The sequence below is a fragment of the Panthera uncia genome, chromosome E3 (genome assembly GCF_023721935.1).
Source record: "Panthera uncia isolate 11264 chromosome E3, Puncia_PCG_1.0, whole genome shotgun sequence".
Lineage (NCBI taxonomy): Eukaryota > Metazoa > Chordata > Mammalia > Carnivora > Felidae > Panthera > Panthera uncia.
This window is the reverse complement of record NC_064815.1, coordinates 16,024,579-16,052,323: the sequence shown is the minus strand read 5'-3', so window position 1 is coordinate 16,052,323 and position 27,745 is coordinate 16,024,579. Positions and strand designations below refer to the sequence as shown.

General features: G+C 51.0%; 1 protein-coding gene across 1 annotated transcript in view; it reads right to left on the bottom strand.

Moving 5' to 3' along the window:
- The window catches only part of KATNIP (katanin interacting protein), a 142,415-nt gene that overhangs the window by 39,141 nt on the left and 75,529 nt on the right, over nt 1-27,745 (bottom strand). The window contains exons 12-13 of the mRNA XM_049638467.1: nt 25,882-26,097; nt 13,447-13,584 (exon numbers count right to left, since the gene is read on the bottom strand). Of these exons, the coding sequence (XP_049494424.1) occupies nt 13,447-13,584; nt 25,882-26,097 (354 nt within the window). The remainder of the gene's footprint in view (nt 1-13,446; nt 13,585-25,881; nt 26,098-27,745) is intronic.

The following is a 27,745-nucleotide window of genomic DNA, read 5'->3' as shown; positions in this document are numbered from 1 at the left end:
GTGGAAGATTCTGCTCATCCCTATTGCTCAGGGTCCCCGCAGTAAAGCTCTGTATGTGGTATGTCTTTGGACGTGGATATGCGGAGAAGATTCTCCCGCTTCTAAAGAACCAGGCTGCTTCCTCCCTTTCCAATAAGCAGCCCTTTAGTCCTGACTGTTTCCCGCTTTGGCCTGGCCTCCAAGAAGTCCAGGGTGAAATTTTGCCTACCGCCTTAATCTCTAAGAGTCACGTGCGCGCGCGCACGCGTGTGTGTGTGTGTGTGTATACGCTTGTTTCCTTGGCGCTCATGTTTTCTTCCTTGCTTAACTAGCGTTACCTTTATGCCCCTGTCGATGCTGCCTCAAACCCCTTCCGTAATGGGTTTTCAAAAGGACGCTTTGTGAAACCCTATGGTTGGCATGTGATTTGTGGGAACATCCTTCCTCGTCCACATCCCGACTTTGTCGTCCTTCTGTATCTTCCTTCTTTACAGGCGCCGAGAACCAGCCATGTTGAGACAGTCATGCATTTTTAATACATCGGTATTAATATTATTCCAATCTAAGTCATTTGACTGACTCTGCAAGGCCAATTCCCCGCGTGGCCCCGGTGTCGAGTGACATACCCCTTTCAATGAGCGCACAGACTGCTCAGCAAAGATTAATGGCGGTGCAGCTCCGTGGGTATTTGCATTCATGAAGTGCTTTCCCCAGAGACAAACATCTGCCTGAGGCACCGCCGGCAGAATGACATTTGGAGCCAGCCCCGGCTAGGCCTACATGCTGAATGCCCTAGAGGGTCCGTGAGAGCAGACCCTTCCCTGGGCACCCAACTGAAGTTGGGCCAGAGGCACGATGACTGGGCCTCATTCATGGGCAGCCTGGGGGGGCCATCCTGAAGGCCCCACTCCATAGGCTCTGTCACGAGCTAGGGGCTTTGGGTGGACCGGGAGGGGTTTACCCTGACAGTAGGCTTATCAGGGGTGGGGGTGAGGGGGGCTTTGGGGTTGAGCCACTGCCGCCCGGGACCCACCGTGCAGGCTTCGGGACCTGGCTCAGGGCTGACTCGTCCAGGAACCCCTCGGCCCTCCCTGTCTGCCCCTCCTCCCCTCCTCTGGGCTCTCGGAGCTGGGCTTACAAGCTGGATGTGGGCAGCTGAACGTGCGGGGATGTTCAGCTGCTGAGTGCCCACATGTGCGTGCCTGTCCTCACCTGGATGTGAGATCTTCAAGGACAGGGAAGAGGCCCAATCCCTAGGTATCTTGGGGCCTAGCTCTGGGAACTGAACGTGCTCCTTCCCGGAGCACCTGAACTTGAATGTTTTATGGGGAAGAGATCTCAGTGGCCTTTTACATGTCCCCTGAAAAGAAGGACAATGAAAACCGTTTTTGTGATGGAGAAACTTGAAGAAGACGGTGAGGCACCGTGACATTTAACAAGCACCTAGTACCTGCCGGGCTCTGGGCCAAGCACTCTGACCCTCCCAACATCACACACTCAGGACAACAGACGTGGATGGGCCCTGACAGATCGGGTCACAAGCAGCTCTATGGCTAAATCTGTGCCGGGCTGGTTCCCGGGGCTGTTAAAATTTTCAGAACGAGTCAATAAGATCTACAAATCGGGAGCTTTCACGTAACAATGTGCATTTCCGGCCTCTCTTGAACATCGAGGCCATCTGGCATCATGCGGCCAGGGCTGAAAGGCATTGGCCGCTGCCTTGATGGGGCACAGCTCTCCGGTGACCACAGTCTCCACTGAAAGGCAGGACCATGTGATGGGCACCAGACCGCGTGGTAGTCATGTGACCACGGGCAAGATGCTCTGCTTTTCAGTGCCTCAGTTTCTCCATCTGTAGAATGGAGCCCATCACGCCATACCCATCTTATAGGATGGCTGGACGGAAGAACTGGGCCGATACATGCAAAGTCCCTTTGCCTACCGCCTGGCACACAGCACGTACTCACGAAATGCAAGCTACCATCCTGGCCTTATACCCGTTCTACCGCCCCGGACGTATGTACCTGCCAAGGCTGCTACTCAGGGCTAACATGGCCGGGAGACTCCCTGCTCCCTTTGTTCCAGGCAGAGGCTGGCAGCAGGTACAGGAAGAGTCCCATCCACTCTAGCGTGGGGCTTAGCATCACTCTCCCTGTCTCAGGTCAGGACTCCCCTACCTCTGGGCCGAGGCACACGGGCAATGTGGCCAGTTCATCCAGAGCCAATTTTCAAATTCGTCAAGTGGTCCACAAGCTGTACAACCCCCTGCAGGGGTACACCTGCAGGGCGGATTTGACCAGGGGGCACAAGCTGGGGATATCGGAGCCTCAGCAAACTGAGGAACACCTGGGGAAGCATGTGACTTGGTGCCTGGAAGGGTGCGGCCGGAGATGCCAGAAGAGGCCTGGGGCAGGCTAGAGGCACGCAGGAGGCTTGTGTGTGAAGACACAAGGACCCTGACGTCCCCGAAAGGCGGGGTCTGTGATAAGACAGGCTGGGGCGCCTCGGTGGCCTCATGGGTTAAGCGTCCGACTTCAGCTCAGGCGATGATCTCGCGGTTCATGAGTTCGAGCCCCGTGTCGGGTTCTGTGCTGACAACTCAGAACCTGGAGCCTCTTTTGGATTCTGTGTCTCCCTCTTTCTCTGCCCCTCCCTGACTTGCACTCGATCTCTCTCAAAAATGGATAAACGTTAAAAAAAATTTTTTTTTTTAAAAATAAGATGGGCTAGGCAGCAGGAGCAAAGGCGTAGTGAAGAGGACAGTGTTATGGAGACCAGAGGGAGAGAAGAGTTGGACAAGGACGGAAGAGCCAGAGGGGCCAGTCTGGGGGGCTGGGAGCGGAGGAGGTCCGCAACACACACGCACACACATGCGTGCAGGGTCCGGGCGAGCATCGCACGTGGGAGGGGCGACATGGTGTGATGCCCGTGTCACTGTGCCGGGGAGACTAGCAGGGACGGGGAGGACGGTGGCGCCGTGATGGAGCTCTGCCACAGCTCTCGGGTGCGGATGTGGCCTGGGGTCGCCACAGCTTCCTTTCTCAATAAAAGTCGAAAATCCCCATTTTCATGTAAAACCGCCCAATTTTTCAAAGTTGGCAACGCAAAGAATTTTGCAAAGGCCGTTGGGAGCCGGCTGAAAGCTGTCTGCGAGCGGCCTGTGGTTGGCCGGGGACACAGCCTCCGTGGTGGCCTTCTTCCCAGGATGGACCAGGGAGGGGTCACGGCAGGGGGCTGTGCCACTCTCCCTGGAGGCTTCCTGCAGCTGCGAGGTCCCCGGCTCATGCCCCGACTCATCCCACGTCACCGCACTGGCCTCGTTGAACTGTGGTTCGTTCCTGATGCCGCTGGGTGTGAGCTGGCAGGCGTAGACAGCGCATCTGATTCCTGGCCCCAGCACAACAGCGGAGTGTGGGGGATCGATAAGCCCCTGCTGATGAGGCTAAGGGCTGAGAGGCTAAGCAAGTAGAGAGGGAGATGGGAGGCGTCTCGCTCGGGGGTCTGCGAGCCGAAGGAGCAGCTGGGTCCTGAAGAAGACAGGTTTTGGCCACAGAAATAGGGATGCCCAGTGAGGGGCAGAGGGACAAGAGGAGGACTCAGGGGTGGGAGGCCGCAAAAGGGAGCAGGGGACCAGACCGGCTGGGACAGACCAGCCTGGGCTCGGGGATGCGGAGTTGGGAGGGTCCGTGGATTGCTGGGCAGAAATGCCAAAGACAAGCGTCTGGGGGCCAGGATGAAAGGAAGCTCGGTTCAGAAGTTAAGCTTTGGGGAAGGTTTAGATCTGGGAGCCGATGAATTTGTCCGACGGCACGTGACTTCTGTGTTCTTAGAGAAAAAGTAAAAAGACCTCGTTTGGATATCATTTCCTACGTGTTCCCTTCTTGTGGAGAGAGTACCTCAATTTTCCACTAGGCATCCGTCCCTCCCCCAACCTCTCTTCAGAGGGATAACGTGAACCCCACCACAGGTTGCCTGGCCGGCGTGTCCTAGATCTGGGCCTTTCAGGAGGACAATCTCTGCAAGGGCTGATGTAATAAGGAGTCTGACACCATTAAGTGCCACCCCTTGGAGACTGAGGAAGAAGCCAATATAGAGGAAAGCAGAGATGCATGGTAGAGGGAGGTAGATTCTGGACCACATCATGTGAACTCCTGGAACCTGCCATGCCTGAAGCCAGATTCCCTATACTCTCTTGTTACATGAGCTGATGAACTCTCTTTTGTGCTTATGTCAGTTTTTTTTTAAGTTTATTTATTTATTTTGAGAGAGAAAGAGAGTGCAGGAGCGTGTGAGCAGGGGAGGGGCAGAGAAAGAGAATCCCAAGCAGGCTCTAGCACTGTCAGCATGGAGCCTGATGCAGGGATCGAACGCACAAACCATGAGATCATGACTTGAGCCAAAATCAAGAGTCAGATGCTCAACCAACTGAGTCACCCTGTGCTTACATCAGTTTTAATTAGGTTTTCTGTTCTTTGCTACCAAGAGAATCCTGACTGATACTCTATCTCTGGGACTGAGAAATTTAATCAGTAGGCTCAGCTACTCAGTCAATGCTGGTCAAGGCAGGCAGGAGGTGGGAGGGGGAGCCCCAACCCCTAGGGGGCCCAGGATTTACTGAGACGGGCACCTGCATGCGGGCAGCCCTCCCCTACTCAGACATCCGTCTAGCCCAGCTACCACTTGTTCCCGCTATAGTCCGCACAGCACAGGGCAGGGGTCTCGGCTTCCGTCCTGGTTCTACATCTGTGCCCTCCTCCCTGCTGGGAGGTCGTCTGGTCCTGAATCCCCAACCTGCTGCTTGGATCCTGAACACCTTGTTGGACCCCCTCTCCGAAGGCTGAATTCTCTGCTTGCCTCTCCTTCCCCTGCAGGCTGGGGGCCTGTTTCAGACCCAGGACTTCTGGGGCTCTCAAGGTTACCATGCCCCTAACCTCCTGAGTGTGGACTCGGCTCCCAGATTTCAGCACCCTCTGGTGACTGACAGTGGCCTAGACCAAGCCCGAGGTCACGCACCTGGGTCGGTCCCCTTCCCACCAGCCACCCTACTAAGATGCATGGTGCTCCCCAGGCTCGAGGCTGCCCAGACCCTGCCATGGGGCACAGCCACCAGGTCGCTCAGACTCGGCTGTACCTCAGTTGCACCTTTGACTTCAAAGCTACTGCCATGTTTGGTCTTAATCCAAACAAAACAACTATAAAAAAAACAATTTGGGGGGCACCTGGGTGTCTCAGTTGCTTGAGCATCTGACTTCGGCTCAGGTCATGATCTTGGGGTTTGTGGGTTTGAGCCCATCATCAGGCTCGCTGTTGTCGGCGTGGAGCCTGCTTCAGATCCTCTATCCCCCCATCCTCTCTGCATTCTAACAAAAATAAATAAACATTTTTTAAAAACCCAATTTTTATGGCACAAACACAGACACTCTGATCAATGGAACAGGATAGAAAACCCAGAAATGGACCCACAAACATATGGCCAACTAATCTTTGACAAAGCAGGAAAGAACATCCAATGGAATAAAGACAGTCTCTTCAGCAAATGGTGCTGGGAAAATTGGACGGCAACATGTGGAAGAATGAACCTGGACCACTTTCTTACACCAGACACAAAAATAAACTCAAAATGGATGAAAGACCTCAATGCAAGACAGGAAGCCATCAAAATCCTCGAGGAGAAAGCAGGCAAAAACCTCTTTGATCTTGCCCGCAGCAACTTCTTACTCAACACGCCTCCGGAGGCAAGGGAAACAAAAGCAAAAATGAACTACTGGGACCTCATCAAAGTAAAAAGCTTCTGCACAGCCAAGGAAACAATCAGGAAAACTAAAAGGCAACCGACAGAATGGGAGAAGATATTTGCAAATGACATATCAGATAAAGGGTTAGTATCCAAAATCTATAAGGAACTTCTCAAACTCAACACTCAAAAAACAAATAACCCGGTGACGAAATGGGCAAAAGACATGAATAGACACTTCTCCAAAGAAGACATCCAGATGGCCAACCGACGCATGAAAAGATGCTCAACGTCACTCATCATCCGGGAAATACAAATCAAAACCACAATGAGATACCACCTCACACCTGTCAGAATGGCTAACATGAACAACTCAGGCAACAACAGAGGTTGGCGAGGATACAGAGAAAGAGGATCTCTTTTGCATTGCTGGTAGGAACGCAAACTGGTGCAGCCACTCTGGAAAACAGTATGGAGGCTCCTCAAAAAATTGAAAACAGAACTACCCTATGACCCAGCAATGGCACTACTAGGCATTTATCCAAGGGATACAGGGATGCTGTTTCGAAGGGACACATGCACCCCCATGTTTATAGCAGCACTATCAACAATAGCCAAAGTATGGAAAGAGCCCAAATGTCCATCGGTGGATGAATGGATAAAGAAGATGTGGTATATACATACAACGGAGTATCACTCGGCAATCCAAAAGAATGAAATCTTGCCATTTGCGACTACGTGGATGGAATTGGAGTGTATTATGCTAAGCGAAATTGGTCAGAGAAAGACAAATATCATATGACTTCACTCATATGAGGACTTTAAGACACAGAACAGATGAACATAAGGGAAGGGAAGCAAAAATAATATGAAAACAGGGAGGGGGACAAAACAGAAGAGACTCTTAATTATGGAGAACAAACAGTGTTGCTGGAGGGGTTGTGGGAGGGGGGATGGGCTGAACGGGGAAGGGGCACTAAGGAATCTACTCCTGAAATCATTGTTGCACTCTAGGCTAACTAATTTGGATGGAAACTAAAAATAAATAAATACATGGAGACAATTAGGGATACTTGAACATGAACCGGGCTGTAGCGCACAATAACCAATTACCGCCAGGTATGACAGTGGCATTGGAGTTGCATAAAAACAAACTCCTTATCTGTTAGAGATGCGCACTGAAGAACTGATGAGTGGAATGGTGTGAGAGCCACAATCCGTGTGGTGGGAAGTAAATGAAACCAGAAGGGCGGGATGCCGATTACCACGGGAGCAGGTGAGGGGTACGTGGGTTGTTTGAGCTCATCTCTTTCCTGCCACGTTTGTTTGAAACTTCTCCCTCCTGCCCCAAACAAAGGCCTTGCTGGAAATGCAAACGTTGCCCTGGGATGAAGCGAGTCTCCCCGTGGGGCACCCCATAAGCACCAGGCCCCTCATCCAAGCCACCATGACCCTCAGCTAGACGATGCCAGAAGCCTCCTGTGGGGGCTCCCTGTTCCCTCTAAGCCACTCCCCAAACAGAGGCCGGAGTCATCTTTAAAATTCCTCATATTCTATCACCGCTGGCTCAAAACCCTCCAATCACGACGCCAACTGCTAACACTTGTATAAGACTCACAAAGCCCAGGAGTCATTCTGAGAACTTCATATGTATTAACTGAAGAATAATTACCCAGTTTTATGGATGAAGAAACGGAGGCACAGAGATGCAGAGCAACATGCCCAAGGTCACACAGCCAGGAAGAGGCGGAAGAGGAGGAGCCAGGACTTGCCCCAGCTGGGCTGGCTCTGGTGCCTGGGCTCTGACCACTTCTCTATATTCTGCCTCTCCGGGCATAAGATCTGAGCCAGGGAGGCCCACGCGACCTGGTTCCCACCCCTCTCAGGAACCTCCCCTTACCTTCTCCTTTGTTCAGTATCCCCGGCCGCGGCCTAGACTCCTATCCTAGAAGTGCTAAGCATGCTCCTGCCTCGGGGCCTTTGCTCCGGCTCTGGCCTCTGATGGAAGGTCTCTCGCTACTCAAAGCAGCCCTGCCTCCTTCTCCCCATGCCCCTCTCCCACGGCCCTATTACATCGTCTTCGGGACACTTAGCGCTACCTGAAATTACATTATTCGTTTATATCCTTGTCCGTTGCCCTTCCCCACGAGAAGGGACAGGGCCGTGTGGACAGGGCCTTGTCTGTTTGTTCAGCACGGCACCCTGAGTGCCAAGATCCGTGCCACACACAGTCGCCAGCCACAGATGGCGGCTGGCGTTGCAGTCAAATTAAAGGTAAGATGCAGCTTCTCGTAAGAGATAAGCGTGGGCAAGGATGCAGAGACAAGGGAACCCTGCGCACTGTTGGTGGGTCCACAGTATGGAGGCTCCCCCCAGCATGAAGAGCAGAACTTCCACGTGATTCAGCAGTTCTGCATCTGGGGATTTATCCGCATGAAACGCAATCACTAGCTCGAAAAGATACGTCCACCTCAGCATTACTTACAGCAGCCAAGACACGGAAACAACCCACGTGTCCACGGACAGGGGAATGGACGAGGAAGTTGTGGCACATACACACAGTGGAATATTACCCAGCCATAAAAGATGAAACCTCGCCGTTTGCAAATGGATGGACCTTGAGTGCACTGCGCTAAGTGAAATAAAGGCAAATATTGCATCATCCCACTTACACGTGCGGCTTAAAAAAAACCCGAACGCAGGGGTGCCTGGGTGGCTCAGTAGGTTAAGCCTCCGACTTCGGCTCAGATCACGATCTCGTGGTCTGTGGGTTCGAGCCCCCCGTTGGGCTCTGTGCTGACAGCGCGGAGCCTGGAGCCTGCTTCGGATGCCGTGTCCCCCTCTCTCTCTGCCCCACCCCTGCTTCTGCTTTGTCTCTGTCTCTCAAAAATTAATAAACGTTAAAAAGCAAACAAACAAACCTGAACACATAGATCCAGAGAACAGACTGGTGGTTGCCAGAGGCAGGAAGTGGGAGGTGGTGATAAGGGGGGAGAAGCACCAAAAGGCACAAACTTCCAGGTACAAGATAAAAAAGTCCTGGGGATGTAACATACAGCATGGTGACTGTAGTTAACAATACCATATCGTAAATTTGAAAGTGCCTAGGAAAGTTGATCTTAAAAGTTCTCATCATGAGAAAAAAAAATTTTTGTCACTATGTGAGCCGGTGGATGTTAACTAAACTGATTATTTAGTTTCGTTTATTATTTAGTGATTATTTGCAGTATGTACCTATATCAAAGCCTGTACCCCTAAAATGAATACAGTCTTATATGTCAATTACACCTCAATTAAATATAAATAAATAAGGGGCGCCTGAGAGGCTCAGTTGGTTAAGTGACCGACTTCGGCTCAGGTCATGATCTCACGGTTCATGAGTTCGAGCCCCGCATCAGGCTCTGTGCTGACAGCTCAGAGCCTGGAGCCCGCTTCAGAGTCTGCGTCTCCCTGTGTCTGCCCCTCCCCCTCTTGCACTCTGTCTCTCGCTCTGTCTCAAAAATAAATAAATGTTTAAAAAAAATTATGAATAAATAAATAAATAAATAAAATAAAATAAAATAAAATAAAATAAAATGCAGTTTCTTAGTTACTGGCCACACTGCAAGTTCTCAACAGCCACCCGCGGCTTGGGGGTTACTGAACCGGCCGGGGCAGACACAGAGTGTTGATATTGTAGAAAGTTCTCTGGGGCAGCACGGGCTTAGACTGCCATAGCATATCACAGAGTTACACCCGCTGGGGAACTCTGACATCCATTCGTTCATAAACTATCTAAGGAGCAGCTTTTCTGTGTATGAAATACACCCCTGGGTGTCCGTCCTGCCTCACTCGCTGTTGTGACCAACTGGAAGTGACATCGGCACTGGTTACGCTGTGGGCGAAGATGGTGACAACGTGCCTGTCGTTCCTGAAGGGTGCCACCAGATAGCAGATAACTAACAGGCTTGTTACAAAGGGAAACACAGACCCTGGGGAGCGGCCGAAAGCCCACTTTTTGGATGGGTTACCACACACGAGAGTAAGGGAGACTTCTGGTTCCTTCCCCCTCTCTTCTGCAGGGGTGGGGGCGGTGCTGAGAAAAAAAAACGGAAAAACCAACACCTCTCATGCTCCCCTCTCCACCGTGTCCCCTGCAAGTGACTAGCTGGGCCAAGTCGTGGAATCTGACAAGTATCAAAAAATGTGACAGACGTATTATCACATCCTCCTCCTGAGCCCGGGGCCGACATCACTGATCAATCACACACCCTCTTCTTTTTGAACCAGAAGGAAGGTTCCAGATCCTTCCCAAGACAGCACTCCAGGCAGCCATTGCCAAGCAGAGCTGGTAAAAAAGACGCAGTCTACCCGCACCCTAGGAGCTCGCTACTCTAAGCCCCAGCTTTTTCACCTCCAAGGCTGACACCACCTTGTAGGATTATTGGGGGTCAGTCGAGATGATTCATTTGCTCAGTTATTGGTGTTATTTGGGTGCCTCACGCCTGCCTGATGGACGCGGCACTGGATAAACGGCAGCTGTGACAAGGACAGACATCTGTGTGCTGCCTTCTGTTTGCCTGTGTGGATGGATTCCAGCCTCTGTGCCTTCCCTTCCCCTCAAGTCCCTCCCCTCGGGGCCAGCCCACACCCACCGCCTCACCTGATGAGGGGGAGAGGAGCCCAGAAAAGTTAGCCTGGGGATTTAACGGGCGGCATATTTTGCAATAAGAGAGACTTCCCTTTTTCTAGCACCTTCTCGTCTTATGTTCTCAATACGCCTTGGTTGGATTAGCTCCCCCCATTTAACTTTTCTTCCTTGGATTCCCGTACACAAAACACTGTATTAACAAGCCGTGTCTACCAGGCTGAGCTATATTTCCTATAAAGTCTCAGTTTATCTCCTCTAAAACACACAGTAATAGCATTCTCTGGAGAATATTAAATCAAACCAACCTGCAGCTGCATTTGTTTGCGCTTTCTGCCCCCGGTAAATTCTGGCAACAGACGGGGGTGCGTTACATAAGCAGCACCCCTGTCAGGGACTGCAGTCCTCCGCACTCCACTCTGCGTGTAGAGATGCCTCCTCAGGACTCTAATCCCCGCAGCCGAGGCTCCCCAAAGCACCCGCAACGACACCCTGACGTCCTGCTCCTCTTTTTTATTCTCCGCACACAGGGAAGCCTGAGTGCAGGTTCAAGAAGAAAGGCGGGCCACGGCCAAAAGGGATGAGGCTTATCTGCTTTGTAATCCAGAGCATCAAATCCGCTTTTCTTGGCCTGAGACGTATAGTCAATGACAGGGCTGAGCCACAGGGCACGGGCTTGGGCAGTCAGCACTGTTCCATTACTCATTCCGGAAGATGCTGACGACCACCTGCCAGGAAGTGCCCAAGAGGAGAGAGCATGGCCCTACCTGCTGGTAGTGTCCGCGGCTACACAGGGGTGGGGGTCCCGCTAGGGCCTGGAGGACAGCCCCTAAGCACACAGCTGGACGCCCGGGGGGGTGGGGGTGGGGTGGCTGAGAGAATTAGCAGGAAGAAGTACAGGATGGGGGGGATGGGAAGGAGGGAGGAGGGGCAGACTCCCCTGGACTTGATCCTCAGCTTTAACCTTCCGTACGAGCCTGCTCAAACACCCGGAACTCTGATTCTCTGTGTCTCATCTGGATATCAAAAAGCGTAAGACGGCTGCTTGTGGGTTCTGGGGAATGAACTCATTCCTTCAGCTGGCAACCATGCATGTTCTACTTCGCAGGGTCTTGACGTGGAGACAGGTCCTGCTCCCCAGGTGCCCACGGTGGTCTGGGGGAGGCAGGTGTCAATCTCAGTATGGGGGTGATGGAACATATTCATGAGGGCCAGAAGTGGCATAAGGGCCAGGGGTCAGGGCCAGCTTCCTGGAGAAAATGATGTCTCGTTTTCCAGGAATCTAGGGCAGAGGCAGGCACTTCGAGCTGAGCCGGATGGGAGGGTCCAGGGCCTACAGGGTAACTGCCGTGTGGGGTGGTAGAGAGTCACAACAGCTGACACTCCGGAGTGTGGAGCCAGCAAGGGGCAGGGGCTGATGGGAGACACAGGGCCTGGCGCACAGGGATTACGAGACCCTGATGTCACTAAGGGGTTTGACCTGGGTCCTCTGGGACAGGGGGAGCCTCTGAGGGTGTGAAGCAGCAAAGAATGATGATCAGACCTCCCAGGGGCTGCTGGAGATGGACTGGAGGCCTGGGCCTGGGGACAGCGAGAGCAGTTCAGAGGCTGCACCCTTCCGCACCTCAGTGCCTTTGCACATGCGGGGCTCCCCACCTGGGACCCGCTTTCTTCTTTTCTACCTTGGCTCTGTGCTATTGTCTCTTTCTGCCACATCTCAGTTGTGTGCTCCAAGCCCCTTCCCTGAGCTCTCCCAGCCTGATGCAGGCTCCCTCCATGTTCCAGGGGCTACAGTCTAGACAGGCCAACTCCAGCCCAACGATGAGTTTGCTTTGGACTGTGGAGTGGTTTCAAAGGAATTTCAGTTAGCTGTTGACATTTACAAACCAGAAAGGTTCCTATCAAATTCCAAATTCCCAACTCCCTGGGAATGTTCAGATGACCTAGCAGCACTGGCTGGCATTCCTATATAGCAGCCATTAACTGAAGCTGAAAAGTGGCCTTCCCTTTACCTAAAGCATGGGCTTACCAGTTTGCCACACTCCCCACCATGCCCTGCCGTCTCTTTTCACAATATTGAAGCTGAGGACCAGTTTCCATCATTCATCTCCCTTGCATTATTGCTTCCCTGAGAACAAGTTGGAAGGGAGAGCAGAGCAATTCTTGTCCCCATGTTTGTCATAAGAGGGGAAACAAGTCAGGCTGAGGGGGTCTTGTCCTTCTTCACGCACTGAGTTCCCTGCTGAGTTCCTGGGCTTTCTGTTTGAAACCCTGGGCACTCTGCAGTCACCTCTATCAAGGCCTTCTGCACACTGCGTCCTATTTTTACAATTACTTGTCTGCCAGCTTTTAGACCAGGAGTACCTCCTGGACAGGGACTGGGTCTGTGATACCAATGTCCTCCGAACTGATCAGGAAGGCCGATGGTACATATGCTCAACAATAAATGTCGAATGAAGAAATAAATACAAACGAGAGCATGAAAAAACAGCCCAGAGAAGAAAGAAAGCATAAGTGCCCAGGGGTAGGAGGTGGTGTGGGGGTAGAAAGGAGGGCAGGGATGCTGAAACCGGGGGGACTGAGGAGCACAGAGGTTAAGAGCCTCACCGTTCAGAGTGGGGTTCTCACCCCAGGGACACTGGCACAGGTGGATGCAAAATCTTGGGCTCTGCTCCAGACCCTCTGAATCGGAACCTGCATTTTAGCAAGAGTCCCAGTAAGGTATCACAGATTAAGGTTCGAGAAGCCCTGGCTAAGTGAACGGGCCCAGAGTCTGACTGCGTGGGTTCAAATTCTCACTGTGACGCTTCCTTGCTGTGTGACTTGGGGCATGTCACACAACCTCTCTGTGTGTCTGTTTCTTACCTATTAACATTGAGCCCCAGTTCCGGCAAAGGGCGGCCACACCTGCAAGCTGAGGCCCTGCTCCTGGTGGCCCCAACCATGCAGTGTGAAATGCACCACCAGGCATTCTGCAACAGGCAGGAAGGGCCGCAGTGGGGCCTCCGCGTACCCATTTTGCAACTTCAGCACTCAGGCTGTTGGACAGCGCCAAAGTGCTTCCGTCAGTCAAACGCCCAAGGAGTAGTCGGGGGCCCTTACTTACACCATCAGCTGTCCAGTAATTCCAAACCTTGATCTTGGCTAGATCAAAGTCGTGCAGCCGGCTCGTGTTGTGGATAACAAAAAAGAGCTGGAGCGGCGGGTGGAAGGGGCACGTCCACAAGGAGGGGTCTTTCTTGCTCTGAAACACCAGCAAGAGAGGGAAGTCGTTAGCCCATTTTCTGCCTCTCCCCAGTGTAAACAAGCTGAGGGCAGGAGGCTAGGCCTCCTCTCCGTAATCCGAGGTGGAGTCTTAGATCTCAGCCGCCCGGGCTGCACTTTGTAGCAGGTACTGACTCATCCCTGGCACAGGCTGGCTCGAGGGCCTCTCTGCTCTGCCATTCGGACTGAATTTAAAATGCAGCGGGCTTTATTCTAATTGATTAATCAGCTCTGGGGAGATGGCTGGGGATGGGGAGTGAGAGGGGAAGGGAGGTTGGGAAAAGAGCCATCACTTGTGCTATTCATTAACCTGGCAAACAGAGCCTTTGGTTTTCTTTTGTAAAAACCCTGTAGAATTAAAAACATTTAAAAAATAGAAACGGAAGAAAAGAAACCACCGAGCCTCAGGATTTGCTCTGTTCCCTGGCAGGGTTTCCAGGCCTCAGGACCCCAGAGTGTGGTTTCCGCCCACCGGTGAGGCTGCCAAAGCCGCTCTCAAGGCCAGAGGAGCAGGGAAGCCCTGCTGCCGTGTGCATTTTGCACCAACAAAATTCCATGCCACAGGTGCTTTAGATGCAGGTGGAAAAAGCCAAATCTGGGGACTCTTCTCAGCCCCAGCTGCCTCCTGTTCCGTCTCTTTGGATACCTCTTCTACGTTCTGTCCCGAGAAAACTCACAGCTGCTCCCAAACAGCCCCCTGCAGGCTCGGCCTCAGTGCCTTTGCACAGGCTGGGCCTCTGTTTGCAATACTCTTCCAGCCCCTCCCTCCCAGGGAAATTCAGCCCAAATGTGCTGTCACGCCCACAGTCACCCCTTCCCTGTCACCGTCACTCTCTCCTCCAGGCACCTAGGGTTCCTTGCAGTGCCTAAGGTTAGCATTTTACTCAGTGTCCCACAACCACCTGTTTTCCAGTCCAGGTCAGCCCTCCACACACTTGACTGTGAGCTCAAGGGAAGCGTCTGTGTAGAGTTTCCACACGGTTCCCTGGCACATGGTAGATGCCACAGAATCTTTGTCGAATGAATGAATGAATGAATGAATGAAATTTACCTCCTAATAGCTGTCTTTTCATTGCAACTAGAGAAGAGGCTATAAACTCATCTGGCCTGCCTAGCTATTTTGTTTGGCTCATGAAGTATTCAAAAACACTGTTGCCAACATTTAAAGATGGGGAGGTTTCGCCTTTCCCTCCAGAGCTAGTGTGTGGACAGGCAAGACGCAGGGCAACACAGGGCCCCTAACAGCTGCTGGCTGGGGCCTAGGGCACAGCTCCCATGGCCGGGCCGGCTGGGGCTCTCGGGCACCCCAGTCCCCACAGCTCCCTACAGTTTTAGAGTTTTGTTTTGTTTTGTTTTAAATTTTGAGAGAGAGAGGGAAAGAGTGTGTGTGAGCTGGGGAGGGGCAGGGAGAGAGAGAGGGGTGGGCAGAGGATCCGAAGTGGGCTCTGTGCTGACAGTGGGGAGCCCGAGGCAGGGCTGGAACTCATGAACCGTGAGATCATGACCTGAGCCGAAGTCAGATGCTTAAGTGACCCACCCGGGCACCCCAGCTTACAGTTTTAGTCTCACACCTACTTCTCTTTCCAGGTTATGCCCCTGTCTGGCCCCTGCGGGCAACTGAGTCTAGGGTCCCCACCTAGTGGCTGACAGCTGCAGTAAGTCCCATCTGCCAACATAACCACCACATCTCTGATACCAAGGAAGTTGTCCCTTTCACCTAAACGGAGCACCGCCGTGTATTTGAGAAGGTCTCAGCAGACTCCTGTCACCAGGACCAGGCCGGCTACTTGGGCCTGGACACAGCCAGGGGAGGAGACTGGCCGACGCTGGGGTTTTGCTGCCCCCCAGGAGATGTGAGGCCCAGGCTCCAGCTGCGGGGGGAGAACAAAGCTGGCTTGTTCCAGTGACAATGGTGCCTTTCAGGAGGGAGGAGGTTGCTTTTGTTAAGGGGGAGAGAGGAGTTCAAGGGGTTCTGACTTATTCCGGCCAAGTTTCTCAAGCTCTGCAAGAACTTTTAGTGCTCTGGGCAGCTGCAAGGGGTCAGGAGACCACATTTCAGCTTCCAGCGGGTGCATCTCACTCCTTCCCCAAGTTGGGGCCTAAACTGGGTCGCTGTGGCTGCTTGACAAAGAAAGAGTCTGAAGGCTGACCCTTAGACACGGGCGAGGGGACTGTCATTGATTTCCCATCACATTTCTGTCAGCAGGAGGGATAACAGGAGGACTAAGTGGGAATCATGGTGTTCAAAGTCAAAGAACATTAACCTGTGGGTAACTCAGGGCCTCATTAGCAGACAGAGTCTCTGAGATGAAGGCTGATGGGAAGCCGTTGAGGGCTGGCCGAGGCACGCTGCGCGAACCCCCGGATGCCAGGCCAGCAGGCCGAGCGTCTGCTGCACCTGTCCATCACAGGCAGTAACAGAGACGGCAGAACGAGAATCAGGGTTCCCTCTTGCCGCCGCTGTGACCTCCCTGGGTTCTCTCAAAGCCCTGGGAGGGGACGAGTGCTGTAACCCTCCCGTCACAGCTCAGCAAGGGAGCAAAGGGTGTGGCTCGCCTACGTGGTGGAGTAAGGATGTACACCTATTTTAATCCATTAATTCGTGCTGTCTTAGTTTGTATTCTCTCAGAAGCAGACCCCCGAGTCCAGGATTTGAGTGTCAGGAGATTATCTGGACACCAAAGGAGCATGGGGAAGAGGAGGGGAGGAAAGGCATTCCATAAAGAGTGTGTTACCCAGAGAGCCCGCTCTGGGAGCCAGAGCAGAACGTGCCCCGGAGCAACTCCACCCCCGGGACAAGGGAGCTGGGGTATTCATACCCCAAAGCCCACCAGCGCAGGTTGAGGGCTGCTCCTGGGGGCTCCGTTCCCCACCGGTTTGGGCCCGCTGCACGGGAGGCAGAGTGGGCCCCGGAGGCCAGAAAAGCAATCCTCCATCAGAGAATTATCAATGGGAAGTACGGCCAGCACGCACAGACGTGGGAAGGGCCAGAGGGCCAGGGAGGCTCCCACAGCGTCTGTTACCCATTTGCTCAATACAAATACCCTCCTGTGGGGCAGGTGCCGAACTACAGTCGGGGGTGGGTGGTGGAGCCTGGCCCACCGGGTCCCAGCTCTGCACCGGTCGGGGGAGCAAACAAGTAACACTGCCAGGAAAAAAAAAAAACCAAAAACAAAGACAAACCCCAACCAGGCAGGGATAAATTCGACAAAGAAAATAAGAGTGAATTCTTAATGGCCAACGGAAGGGCATTTTTAGAATGGATGGTCAGGGGAGACAGGAGGTCCCTTTCTCATTCCTAATTAAGGTGCTTCCCTCTTCCAGAATTAACCTAATACGGATCTACCCCCTTCAGGGATATGCTGGACTGCCCTCAGAAGTAGCCCCAATTTAATAAATTATCATAATCAAAAGGAACAAGCTATGGACACACACAGTTTGGATGGATGTCAAAGGCATTATACTGAGTGGAAAAAGCCAGTCTCAAAAAGATTACATACAAGATGATTCCTTTTATATAGCACTCTTGAAGCGAAAACAGATCAGCGGTTGCCAACGTTAGGGATGGGTGCGTGGGGGGTTATGGCTGTAAAGGGTTGCGAGGGGGAATCCCTCTCTGGTGATGGAACTGTTGTATTTTGTGCTTGTGTATTTTGCTGGGGTGGTGGTTACATGAATCTACACATGAGTGATAACATTGCATAGGACTCATACGCACACGCACACGAATGTGTGTACAAAGGTGTGCACCTGATACTAATGTCAATTTCCTGGGTTTGATAATGTACTACAGTTATACAGAATGTTAGCACTGGGGGACGCTGGTGGGCAAGGGCACAAGGGACCTCTCCATACTTTTTTTAAAAAAATGGAGATATACTTCACATATATATAAAGTCACCACCTTCAAGTATGCAATTCAGCGGGTTTTGTTTTGTTTAGTATATTTCAAGGTTGTGTCACCATCACCACTATCTTTTTCCAGCATATTTCATCACCCTAAAAAAGAACTCCATACCCAATGTGTGGCTTGCCGGGTCTGGGTCCTTCCACATCCCATAATGTTTTCGAAGATTCATCCGTGTTGCGGTAACAATCGGCACTTTGTTCCTTTTTACAGCTGAGTAATATTCCATTGTATGGATGTACCACATTTTCTTTATCCATTCATCTGTGGATAAACATTTGAGTTGTTTCCACCTTGTGGCTATCATGAATGATACTGCCATGAACATTTGTGTGTAAGTTTTTGTGGGAACACATTTTCCGTTCCCTTGGGTCTGCATCTAGGAGTGGAACTGCTGGGTCATAGGCTAACTCTACACTTAACTTTTGGAGAAACGGCCAAACTATTTTTCACCACGGCTGCACCACTTTACTTTTGTATTCCTGCCAGCGAGGCATGGTTTTTCCACATGAATTGCCAATACTTTATTCTTTTCTCTTTTCTTTTCAAAACCTGTAACAACCTGGTGGGTATGAAATGATACGTCTTTGGGGTTTTGATTTGCATTTCCCTAACGACTAATGATGTTGACAGCATCTTTCCTGTGCTTCTGGGCCGTGTATGTTTTCTTTGGAGGAAAGTCTATTCTGAGTGCTTTGGTCATATTTTCATGCGGTTGCTTGTCATTTTGTTGTTGAGTTTCAGATTTCTTTTCTTTCTATATTCTGGATGATAGACCCTTATCAGATATATGATTTGCAAATATTTTCTCCCATTTCCTAAGATGTCTTTTCAACTTTCTTGATGAATGTCCTTTGAAGCAAATGTGTTTTAAATTTTGATGAAGTCTGATTTATCTATTTTCTTCTTTTGTTGCTTGTGCTTTCCGTGCCATATGTAAGACCTCATTGAAAAGCTCAAGGGTATGAAGATTTATACCTGTGTTTCTTCTAAGAGTTTTACAGCCTTAAAGCTTTAAAAGTTCTAAGGTCTTTAATCCACCGAGTTAGTTTTTGCAGATGATGTTAGGGTAGGAACCCAACTTCGTTCTTCTGCATCAGCAATCCAGTTTGTCCCGATATCATCTGCTAAAAAAATGATTTTTTTTCCTCCACCCAATAGTATTGGCATCTTTGTTGAAAATCAGTTGCCTGTAGAGGCACCTGGGTGGCTTAGTCGGTTTAGCTGGTTAACCATCCGACTTTGGCCCAGGTATGATCTCATGCTTTGTGAGTTCGAGCCTTGCGTCGGGCTCTGTGCTGACAGCTCAGAGCCTGGAGCCTGTTTTGGATTCTGTGTCTCTGTCTCTTTCCACCCCTCCCCCACTCTCGCGCATGCTCTCTCTCACTCTCGCTCTCAAAAATAAATAAACATTAAAAAAAGAAAAGAAAATCAGTGGACTGCAGATGTATGGGTCTATTTCTCTATCAATTCTGTTCCATTGACCTATATATATGTCTATCCCTATGCCAGTACCACAGTCTTGATTACTGTAGGTTGGTTTTGAAATTGGAAGAGTGAGTCTTCCAACTTCCTTCTTTTCCAACATAGTTTTAGCTATTCTGGGTCCCTTGAACTTCCATATATATTTTAAGATCAGCTTATCAATTTCCACAAAAAAAGGCAGTTGGAATTTTGATAGGATTGCATGGAATCTGCAGATAATTCAGGGAGCGTTGCCATATCAACAGTATTAAGTCTTCCGATCTGTGAACATGAAATGTCTTTTCATTTATTTGGGTCTTTTTCAATTCCCACCAATAGTATCTCATACTTTTCAATGTACAAGTCTTTCACTTATTTGGTGAAATTTACTCTTAAGTATCTTATTTTTTTTTATGCTATTTTAAAACAGATTTTTTTTTCAGGGCACCTGGCGGCTCAGTCGGTTAAGTGTCTGACTCTTGATGTTGGCTCAGGTTATGATCTCATGATCTGTGGGACTGAGCCCCGCGTTGCACTCTGCACTGACACTTCAGAGCTTGCTTGGGATTCTCTCTCTCCGCCCCCCTCTGCCATTCCCCTGCTTGCGCGCGTGCTCTTTCTCTCTCTTGAAAGAAATAAACATTGGGGCGCCTGGGTGGCTCAGTCGGCTGGGCGTCCGACTTCAGCACAGGTCACGATCTCGCAGTTTGTGGGTTCGAGCCCCGCGTCCGGCTCTGTGCTGACAGCTCAGAGCCTGGAGCATGTTTCAGATTCTGTGTCTCCCTCTCTCTCTGACCCACCCCGTTCATGCCCTATCTCTCTGTCTCAAAAATAAATAAACGTTAAAAAAAATTAAAAAAAAAAAGAAAGAAAGAAACATTAAAATTTTTTTTAAAAAAACAGATTTTTTCCCCTTAGTTTCCTTTTTCAGATTGCTCATTGCTAGGGTATAGAAATACAACTTTTTTTTTTTTTTTTTTTTTTTTGTATATTAGTCTTTTATAAACTTGCTGAACAGGATTTTACTTTATCAGTAGTTTTTGTGGATTCTTTAGGGTTTTCTATCTGTAAGATCATATCACCCACAAATATAGTTTTACTTCTTCCTTTCCAACCTCTTATTTTTCTGTTTATTTACTTATTTAAGTTTTTATTTGTTTATTTTGAGAGAGAGAGAGCACACGTGGAGGAGGGGCACAGAGAGAGGCGGAGAGAGAGAACCCCAAGCAGAGCCCAATGCGGGGCTCCAACTCATGAACCATGAGATTATGACCTGAGCTGAAGTCGGATGCTTAACCGACTGAGCCACCCAGGGGCTCTTTATTTCATTTTCTTGCCTAACTTCCCTGGGAAGAATCTCGAGTACAATGTTGAACAGAAGTGGTGAAAGCAGGCATCCCTGTCTTGTTCCTGATCTTAGTGCAAAAGCTTTCAGTCTTTTACCAGCATGATGCGAGCTGTGGGTTTTTACAGATGCCCTTATTAGGTTGAGAATGTTTCCTTCTCTTCTTGGCTTGTTTATGGTTTTTATCATGAAAGGGTGTTGAATTTTGTCAAATGCTCCTTCTGTATCTATTAAGAATGTTACATGACTTTTTCCCCTCTATCCTATTAACATGTTGTATTATATCGATCTGTTCTCATATATTGAACAACAAACCATGCGTTCCCGGGATCAAGCCCACTAGGTTTCAACATATAAATCTTTCTATGAACTGGGAGACTTGGCTTGCTAATGTTTTGTTGAGGATCTTTACGTTATATTCATAAGGGCTGTTGGTCTATAGTTTTCTTTTCTTGGGATATCTTTGGTTTTGTGATCAGGGTAAGACTGGTCTCATAAAATGAGTTTGGAAGTCTTCCCTCTTCTTCATTTTAGAAGAGGTTGTGAAGGATTGGTGTTAATTCTTCAAATATTTGGTATGACTCACCAGTGAAGCCATCTGGTCCTTGGTTTTTCTTTGTTGGAAGTTTCTTGGATTATTAATTCAATCTCTGTACTTGCTATAGGTCTAGCCAGATGGTCTATTTCCTCTTCACTCAGTCTTGGTGATTTGTGTCTTTCTAGGACGATGTCCATTTCATCCGGGATATCTTTATTTGTTGGCATAAGATTGTCCAGAATATTCCCTAACCATCTTTTTTTCCCTGTCAGGTAGACTAATGTCCCTTCTTTCATTCCTGATTTTAGTTATTTGAATCCTTTCCCCTTTTTCCTTGCCGATCTAGCTAAAGTTTTGTTAACTTTGTCGATCCTTTCAAAAAACCAACTTTTGGCTTCACTGATTTCCCTTTATTATTTTTCTCTTCTCTGCACAAGGTTTTTGTTTTGTTTTGTTTTGTTCACAATTGCCTGCGATTCTACAATTATTTCCAAACAAAAAGTACAAAAAAAATGTAGTGTGAACATTTATGTGCTGGGGATGTAGTATGGTGAGGACACGAATGTATAGCTAAGTGTGGGGAGAGGGGAAGACAGACAATAAAGGAGTGAACAAGACCATTTCTTAATGTGAGAAGCGCCCTGAAGAAAGTGAAAGAACAGGATGTGATAGAGACAGGTGGGGAAGACTGGGGTGGCGTGAGAAAAGACTCCTCCACACAGGAGTCAGGGAAGGGCTTGCTGAGAAAGTGGTATTTGGGCTGAAATTCAAATGAAGAGAGAGGAGGTAGCCACACGACACTCTGGAGGAGGGAAGTTCTGGGCAGAGACCAGAGGTGCCATGAGCTTCAAGCGTCGGAAGAGCAGAAGGCAGCCTCTGGCGGCTGGAGCCCCGGGGCCCGAGGCAGTAGAGGGAGCCGAAGGCCTGTTCACAGACAGCCTCCCAGGCCACGGGAGGCATGAGATGTTACTTCTAAGTATACTGGGAAGTCATGGCTGGGGTTTTAAGCAGGGGAGGGGTGCAAGCTGACATTTGTAAAAGATCACTTTGGTTACACAGTAGAAAATGGAGCAGATGGGGCCAGAAGAGAAGACGAGGAGACAGGAGGCCATTTGACAGGGGGCACGGGGTGAAGGCGACAGACCCGGGCTCGGTATTGCAGGAGGAATCAACAGGACTTTCTGGTGTCCTGGAAGGTGGCAGGAAGGGGTCGGGGCAGTCAAGGAAGACTCTTAAGAGGTTAAGAGGTGGGCTTAGCAGCAAAGCAGACAGCAATGCCATTTACTGAGCACAGGAATCTTGTAGGCGGGAGAGACGTGGGTAGCGCAGGGGAATGAAAAGTTAGGTTTCAGATCACTGAAGTCTGGGATGTCCAGTAGGTGCCCGACAAGAGATGCCAAGCAGGAAGTTGGCATTTAAATCAGGAACTCAGAGAGGCAGGCAGGCCCTGGCATATCCATCTAGAATCATCTTGAAGCCACGGGCCTGGGCGAAGCCAATGAGAGGGATGGCATGGGCACAGAGGGGAGCCGGGCCTGCACTGAGCGTGGGGCACCCCCGTATCTTCTGGCAGCCCCCAGCTCTCTTCCACTGAAGCAACTTCTCTTCTGAACCCAGACTCCACTTTCGGTTACCTGCTGGTCAGATTTCAGCCGAGCTCCCTGACTCCGTGGCAGTATGGCCCGGGGCAGGTCCCTAGTCCTCCCCGAGACTTGGTTTCTCATTTAATCAAATGTGGAGAGCAGCCCCAGGTTCATGTGAGCATCGCACGAGGGATGTCTGAGGACCCCGGCTAGCACGCTGTGGGGCTAAACCCCAGCGAAACCGGGTGGTCCGGAGAGGCTGCATGTGTTGGTAGTCCCGGACCTCGTGCATAGGAGGACCGTCGGGGAGACCTCATGCCAGGACGGCAGAGGGAATCCAGCCTGCCCACAGCTGGGCCTGGAGACCCAATAGCCCAGGAAGAGATGGCTGCCTCATGTCCCAACCTCAGGGTCAAAAATTTAAAACCCCAAGCCCACCAAAACCATGGGCTGGACTTGTCCCTGCCGTCACATGGCAAAGCTCACCAGCCTCTGCTAAGCGGAGGAAAAGGAACACTAATTATAAAAACTGGCAGCCATCAGGGGTGCTTGGGGGGGGGGGGGCGGCTCAGTCGGTTAAGCATCTCACTCTTGCTTTCGGCTCAGGTTACGATCTCAGGGCTTCGTGGGTTTGAGCCCCCCATCGGGCTCTGTGCTGGCCGTGAGGAGCCTGCTTGGGATTCTCTCTCTCTCTGTCCTCTCTCTCTGCCCCTCCCCACCTGGCACTGTCTCTGTCTCTCTCAAAATAAACAAATAAACTTAAAAAAAAAAAAAAAAACTGGCCCCCACCAAACCCAATGATGTTTTTACTGCCCCAGGATGCTCTGTTCTGTGCAGCAGGCTTCCAAAGTGCTGCTGCTCTGTGCACAAGGGAGACGAGAGAGGGGTGGCCAGGGCCACGCACGTGGGTGCCTACAGACTCGAAGCAGGAAGCAGAGTGGGAAAACCCAAGGCCAGAGCATCCCAGTGGCTGTGACCTACGGGACCTGTTTCTTTCAAGGTCACGGAGCTGCCGATCTTAGAGGGCTGTCACCACCCAGTCTAACCCCATGGACGGGTAGTGTCTCTCAGAGACCTAGCATCTATCCTGCCTTCCCTTCAGTAACAACCCTGAATCTCCTCCAGGGAGAGTTTCTCCCCGCCCCGCTGTGGCATCTCGGGGTAACTGGCATCACGGTGGCCACTTTCCTAGCCAGGGTCACCCATCAGCCTTCCTCTCCTGCGACTGTGTTATCCGCAGCAGGGCGACAGGATGGCAAATCAACTAATGCACACTGCCCCCCGCCGCCCCCAAAAAAGACCACACCCTTGGTGCACTTCCTGGATGCTGCCTAGAACCCCAACACGACCACGGGGTCCTCTGGCCTGGGTGACAGCGAGTCTCCCAGCTACCCAAAGGCTTGCAACAAATTCCTTTGTTAGAAATTTGCTAAAGTGAGCCAGACTCCAGTTTCTTTTGCAGACAAGTAAGAATCGTATGGGTTATCCGTGCCCTCCAGTTCGATTTTACGGGGGGCGGGGGGGGGGTGCGCGGCGGGGGTGGGGCAGAGAAACTGATTCTCTGAGAAGGCAGGTAAGTTGCTGAAGTCAAAACCAGAATGCGGGTCTCTAGAACGGAGGACTCCCAAGCTCCCTTTTCTTACTTCCTCTTCTTTAAATGGGAATGATATCTCTTCTTAGTGGTATTAATATTATTATGAATAAAACAACAAATCTAACAAGAGCTGGTGTTTTGGAGCCCTTAGGAAGAGCCAGCCACGGTGCTGAGCTGTTTATAGTTATGTTCGCTCCCCACAACATCGTAGCAAGGTAAGTTCCATTATTATGCCCATTTTACAGATGAGGAAGCTAAAGTAGAGGTCAGGTGAGTTGCCTGTGCTCATGAGGCTGTAAACGGTAAGCTTCGAACACGGGCCTTTCTGCTTCTTGAGCCTGTGTACTGCTGGGTTTAAATAAGGTTATATGGATGATAGCCCGTGCCTGGCACTAGGTAAGAACTGAACATGTGGTAGCTGGTTTCATTTCCAATACATTTTAAAAAATTTATAATTTGTTCTTTGGAATGGATAATACAGGTGCTTGGCGGGAGATTTACAAGGTGCCAACAAGGCCCCAAAGGAAGTCCTCCTATCGCCTCTGTGCCTTGCCCACCCGGTTCTATGGCCCAGAGGCAAAGTCTGTCCCCAGGTTCTCAGGCCCCCCCTGGGGGCGAAGCACCACATAGTAAAGACATGCTGCTGGGCGGCCTACCTCAGCTTAGCTCCCAGTCTCTGTGTCCAACTTGCAAGTGGAAAGAGGAGAAAATGCCAGTGCTCGCCCTTCCTTCCCTCCTTCCTTCCTCCCTTCCCTCCCTCCTTCTCACCTTCCCTCCTTCCTTCCTTCCCTCCCTTCCTTCCTTCCTTCCTTCCTCTCCTCCTTCCTTCCTTCCCTCCCTTCCTTCCTTCCTTCCTTCCTTCCTTCCTCCCCTCCTTCCTTCCTCCCCTCCTTCCCTCCCTCCCTCCTTCCTTCCTTCCTCCCTCCCCTCCTTCCCTCCCTCCCTCCTTCCTTCCTTCCTTCCTTCCTTCCTTCCTTCCTTCCTCCCTTCCTTCCTTCCTTCCTTCCTCCCCTCCCTCCTTCCTCCCCTCCTTCCCTCCCTCCTTCTTTCCTTTTTTGACTATTAGATATTTAAAGGGCAGGAACATTCAGGGCACCTGGGTGGCTCAGTCAGTTGAGCATCTGACCCCTGATTTTGGCTCAGGTCATGATCCTAGGGTTGTAGGATCGAGCCCCATGTTGGGTTCCTTGCTCAACATGGAGCCTGCTTAAGATTCTCTCTCTCTCTCTCTCTCTCTCTCTCTCTCTCTCTCTCTGCCCCTCCCCTGCTCGTGCATGTGCACACTCTCTCTCCCCCCAAAATAAAATAGAATAAAGGACAGGAAAGTGTGATGTGCATTGGGTGTGTACTTGATGTTTGTTGGGAAGCAGGACTGGGGGGCGGGGGAATGCTGTGGACATGGGCCCAGGCTGCAGGATGTGAACGTGGCCCCACTACCTTCTGGAGGTGTGACCTTGACCAAGTCAATATTCTTCTCCAAGCCTCTGTTTCTTCATTGATAAAATAAAGGCATTGACCTCAATGACCCCCAAGGTTCCGTATTTGGTGGTGACTGTGGCAAACTGCAGGGTGGATAGAAGGAGGTGGCTTGGCTCCTCTTTGTGCCCTATCCTCCCAAGAACAAGCCCAGGGATCTGGAAATGAGCTGGGGGACGGCTCGGGGGCCCTCACCCACACCTTTCCCTCAGGCTCCTTCCACTTTGCCTGAATGAATGATGATGGACAACTATCTTCTTCCCCTCCCCATACCTGCACCCCCCACACCCGCGTCTCAGACTTATCGCGGGCAGAGAAAATGCTTCAAAACACAAGGCCGAGGCTCGTTTCGAGCACCACCTCCACTTACAGCTAAGTTCCTATTGACCAGGTGGCCCAGGTCCCCGGGCGTGTCCGTGTTCCGGATATCCACGTCATGGGGCGACACGTAAAGCTTTGCGTTGTTCCGGTCAAAGAACTCAACTTCCGTGAGACCCACCCGGGACGTATGGCCCCAGTTGGACAGGATTTCCACGGTCACGTAGACGGCATCTTCGATCTCTCCGCCTCTTGTTCTCAGTTTGTCCTTAACAAACATAAAAATAATGCTAACGGGTCAAAACGCGGCAGGCTCGATTCAGCTCACCACTACACAACAAGTTATTTAGCCACTCAGTGCCTCGGTTTCCCCATCCATACGATGAGGATAAGAACAGCACCCATTACATATAGTTATTACAAAGATTAAATGAGCCGTTACTGTGAACAGTTGGTATTTTCCATAAGAGTTTGCAAGTAACAAAGAAACGTTTAAAAGGCATCAGATTGTGGCTGAACGTGCCCTTCTCTTCCTCATTACCAAGTGTTCGCGGCCTATCGGCTGAGTTGGGGAAGGTGTTACGGGCTAAATTGTGTCCCCCACCTCCCCAAATTCAGATGCGAAAGCCCTAACCCCAGTACCTGAGCATGTTCCTATATTTGGAGACACGACCTTTAAAGAGGTAATTAAGTTAAAATGAGGCCGTGAGGGTGGGCCCAAATCCAATGTGAACCATGTCTTTAGAAGAAGGGGAAATCTGGGGGCTCCTGGGTGGCTCAGTCGGTTAAGCGTCCGACTCTTGATGTCTGCTCATGACGAGATCTCACGGTTTGTGAGTTTGAGCCCCACGTGAGGCTTTGCAACGACGGCCCGGAGCCTGCTCAGAATTTTCTCTCCCTCTACCCCACTCATCCTCTCTTTCTCTCTCTCAAAATAAATAAATTTTAAAAATTAGAAAAAAAAGGGGGGGGGGTGTAAATCTGCCCGGGAGAGACACCAGAAATGCTTATGCACACAAGAAAGATGGTGTTGAGACACAGCCAGAGCACGGCCATCAGCAAGGCAGGAGAAGAGGCCTCAGGAGCCATCAAACCTGCCCACACCTTGACCTTGGACTTCAGCCTGCAGAACTTGAGAGAAATACATCTCTGTTGTTCAGGCCACCACCCCGTCTGAGGTGTGGCTGCCCTAGCAAATGAATTCAGATGACACCATCTCTCTGACAATCCCGTCACGGAGACTAAGTGAGGTACGGATACTGGGGGAGGTCCCTGTCATGGGTCCTGGCCCCCGTGTGCGCTCCCCGAGTGTCCACTTCCTCCCATGTTTTCCCTTCACTGATTTTAGCGCTGCCTCCTTCGTGGGCAGGCGGTCCGGTCCGAGGCCGCGTGAATGCCATCAATAAACAGCCACGCTGCGGAATGGCTTCCCGAGGCCCCTTCGGGCCCCGACTGCAGTGCTGGTCGCCACGGATCAGTCCCTCATAAAATGGTGCATTCCCTGCGTGCACATGCCCTCTGTTAATTAGCACTGGTAATCTGCAATGGTTCTGTGAGCAGGGAGTTGAGCAAATGAACAGCAACTGTTCCCTACTTACTTTTTTAATTAATAGCCAGCGAGACGTGCCATCGCCCTCAGCGTGTGTTTGGATGAGCCTTGATGGCCACGCGATGGGGATGGGGATGGGGAGGGAGGGAGGTCAGCTCCCAGCTCCCAGAGGGAACACAGGGCCCGCTCTTATCAGCAGACCCCGCAGGCACCGCCTGCTCTGGGCAGAGCCGGGTGGGGCCCTGGCCAAGGCCCTCTGCCGCCCTGGGCCCGAGTCCCAGACGCAAAGGACAGTGATGAACCGAAGCCGGCCTCGCTCAAGTGGGGCGGGGGGGGGGGGGGGGGGGGGGGGGGGGGGGGGGGGGGG